The 1993-nt window shown below is 38.2% G+C and overlaps 1 protein-coding gene across 1 annotated transcript in view; it reads left to right on the forward strand.

Moving 5' to 3' along the window:
* Positions 1-1993, forward strand: part of LOC106536985 (dipeptidyl peptidase 9) — a gene marked incomplete at its 3' end in the record, with an annotated part of 33153 nt that overhangs the window by 10830 nt on the left and 20330 nt on the right. Inside the window, 3 exon segments of the mRNA XM_014034350.1 lie at positions 629-800; positions 1494-1604; positions 1704-1832. Coding sequence (XP_013889804.1) covers positions 629-800; positions 1494-1604; positions 1704-1832 — 412 coding nt within the window.

Consider the following 1993-nt stretch of genomic DNA (forward strand, 5'->3'; position numbering starts at 1 on the left):
GAAAAAGACAAAGAATCAGCCGAAGTAGCAATCCTCAGCAACTTCTTAAAGAATCAGCCGAAGTAGCAATCCTCAGCAACTTCTTAAAGAATCAGCCGAAGTAGCAATCCTCAGCAACTTCTTAAAGAATCAGCTGAAGTAGCAATCCTCAACAACTTCTTAAAGAATCAGCCGAGCAAGCCTCAACAAGTTTTTAATTTTTACATCCAGGAGTCAAAGTTGTGTTTGAGGAAATCAGACCCCCAGCATTTGGTGGTTGTAAAACGAGCTGTACAAGGTTTCATACACCACTAGTGGGCAGCATTGTACATATATTGTGCATGAATTGTAGCCAGCTAAGTGTCCAATTGAACCTGCGCTTTAGAATTAGCTTCCACTAATATTTCTATGCACTAAGCGCTATTGAAGTTGTGAAACTAAATATTTTCAGAAGCACATCAGAAATTGCAGAGCTATTTTTAAATTAGCGCTGCCCACCACTGATAAAGTCCATCAGATGATTCTAAGTTACWGTTTGGAGAATTTCTTTGAAATAGAACAAGATTTTTTTTCATTGGCTTTTAAATAAAGCTGGCTTGGGTCAGTTTTATCCACTTTACCTTTRACAAATATGTGATCGTGTTTTCAGCAGTCAGCTCCTGTAAAGCCTGTGGAGATCAAGAGCCAGTGCTCAGGCACCCGCATGGACCCGAAGATCTGCCCCGGACATCCTGACTTCATAGCCTTCATCAACAACAATGACCTGTGGATTGCCAACATTAAAACGGGTGAAGAAAGGAGACTCACATACTGTCACAAAGGTCTGAAGCTTTTCTCTTTTCAAAAAGTGTCTTGATTTATTACAGAAAATGTTTTCATAAAAAGAAAACRCTGTGAGGTGGGACTTTCTTTCACATAACTTCATGTTTAATTGATCAATGAAAGCTTATTTTCTGTCATAAATTATTATTTTACTTACAACCTTCTGAATTGCTTTAGAAGCAGGAAGTATTAGATAAATTTTCACACACTGCTTCTTCATGTTGGCTCCTGTTTTCAGATGAATAAATAATGACGTTAAATTCATGTCTCCATGTCATTGACCTTATTGCCCTCTGACAGAAGGMAGGGCGATGAGGGTTTTGCCTGTTWATGTGCTTATAKATCTGTCAGAGAACCACTGGTGAGATTTCAGTGAAACTCAGAAYGTAGTCACTGAACAGTGAAATTATCAACGTTTGACCAAAATGACTAAAGCTCCATCATTCCTCAAGATCTAACACTACACATGCAGGGCAACTGGCAACATTCATTCATTCAAAGAATGCTGGTGTTTAGTTTTTAAACTCTTCTGCTCTTTCTGTTCCCTCTGCTCTCAACTATCTTTCTAAATGATTGGACCTAAAACCTGCTTGTGGTAAATGAGTAACCTGGAAGAAACAGTGCACACTGATTGTATGTGTTTTATGTAAAGCCATGTGAATGTAAACTGGTGTTCTCTGCTTTTCCTGCAGGTTTAGACAATGTTAAAGATGATCCAAAATCTGCAGGCGTAGCAACTTTTGTCATCCAAGAGGAGTTTGATCGTTTTACTGGTTACTGGTGGAATCCCTCAGCAGTAGAAGGTCAGCAGTTAGATACAAACTCAAGTATTTATGTCTTAAAAGAACACAACTGTCTGAATCCATCAGGCTAAAACTGTTCTGAAACAAACGTTTCTTCAGGCCCTGATGAACATAAAACAATGTACCTTCTGTATGAAGAGGTGGATGAGACAGAAGTGGAAATTATTCATGTCCCAGCTCCTGCACTGGAAGAGAGGAAGGCAGATGCTTACAGATATCCTCGTACAGGTTAGTGTTTTCCTACGTGTCRATCTTCTCACCTGGACTCAAACAACTTGAGCTAATGCACAGTAGCCCTTTGAACAAGATTTCTCCTTGTGATATATAAAGAAAATTATTATTTTTTTAATTTTAAAAGTTTATTCATTTAAAACAAAACAACACAAATT

Source organism: Austrofundulus limnaeus, unplaced genomic scaffold (assembly GCF_001266775.1).
Source record: "Austrofundulus limnaeus strain Quisiro unplaced genomic scaffold, Austrofundulus_limnaeus-1.0 Scaffold2066, whole genome shotgun sequence".
Taxonomy (NCBI): Eukaryota; Metazoa; Chordata; class Actinopteri; order Cyprinodontiformes; family Rivulidae; genus Austrofundulus; species Austrofundulus limnaeus.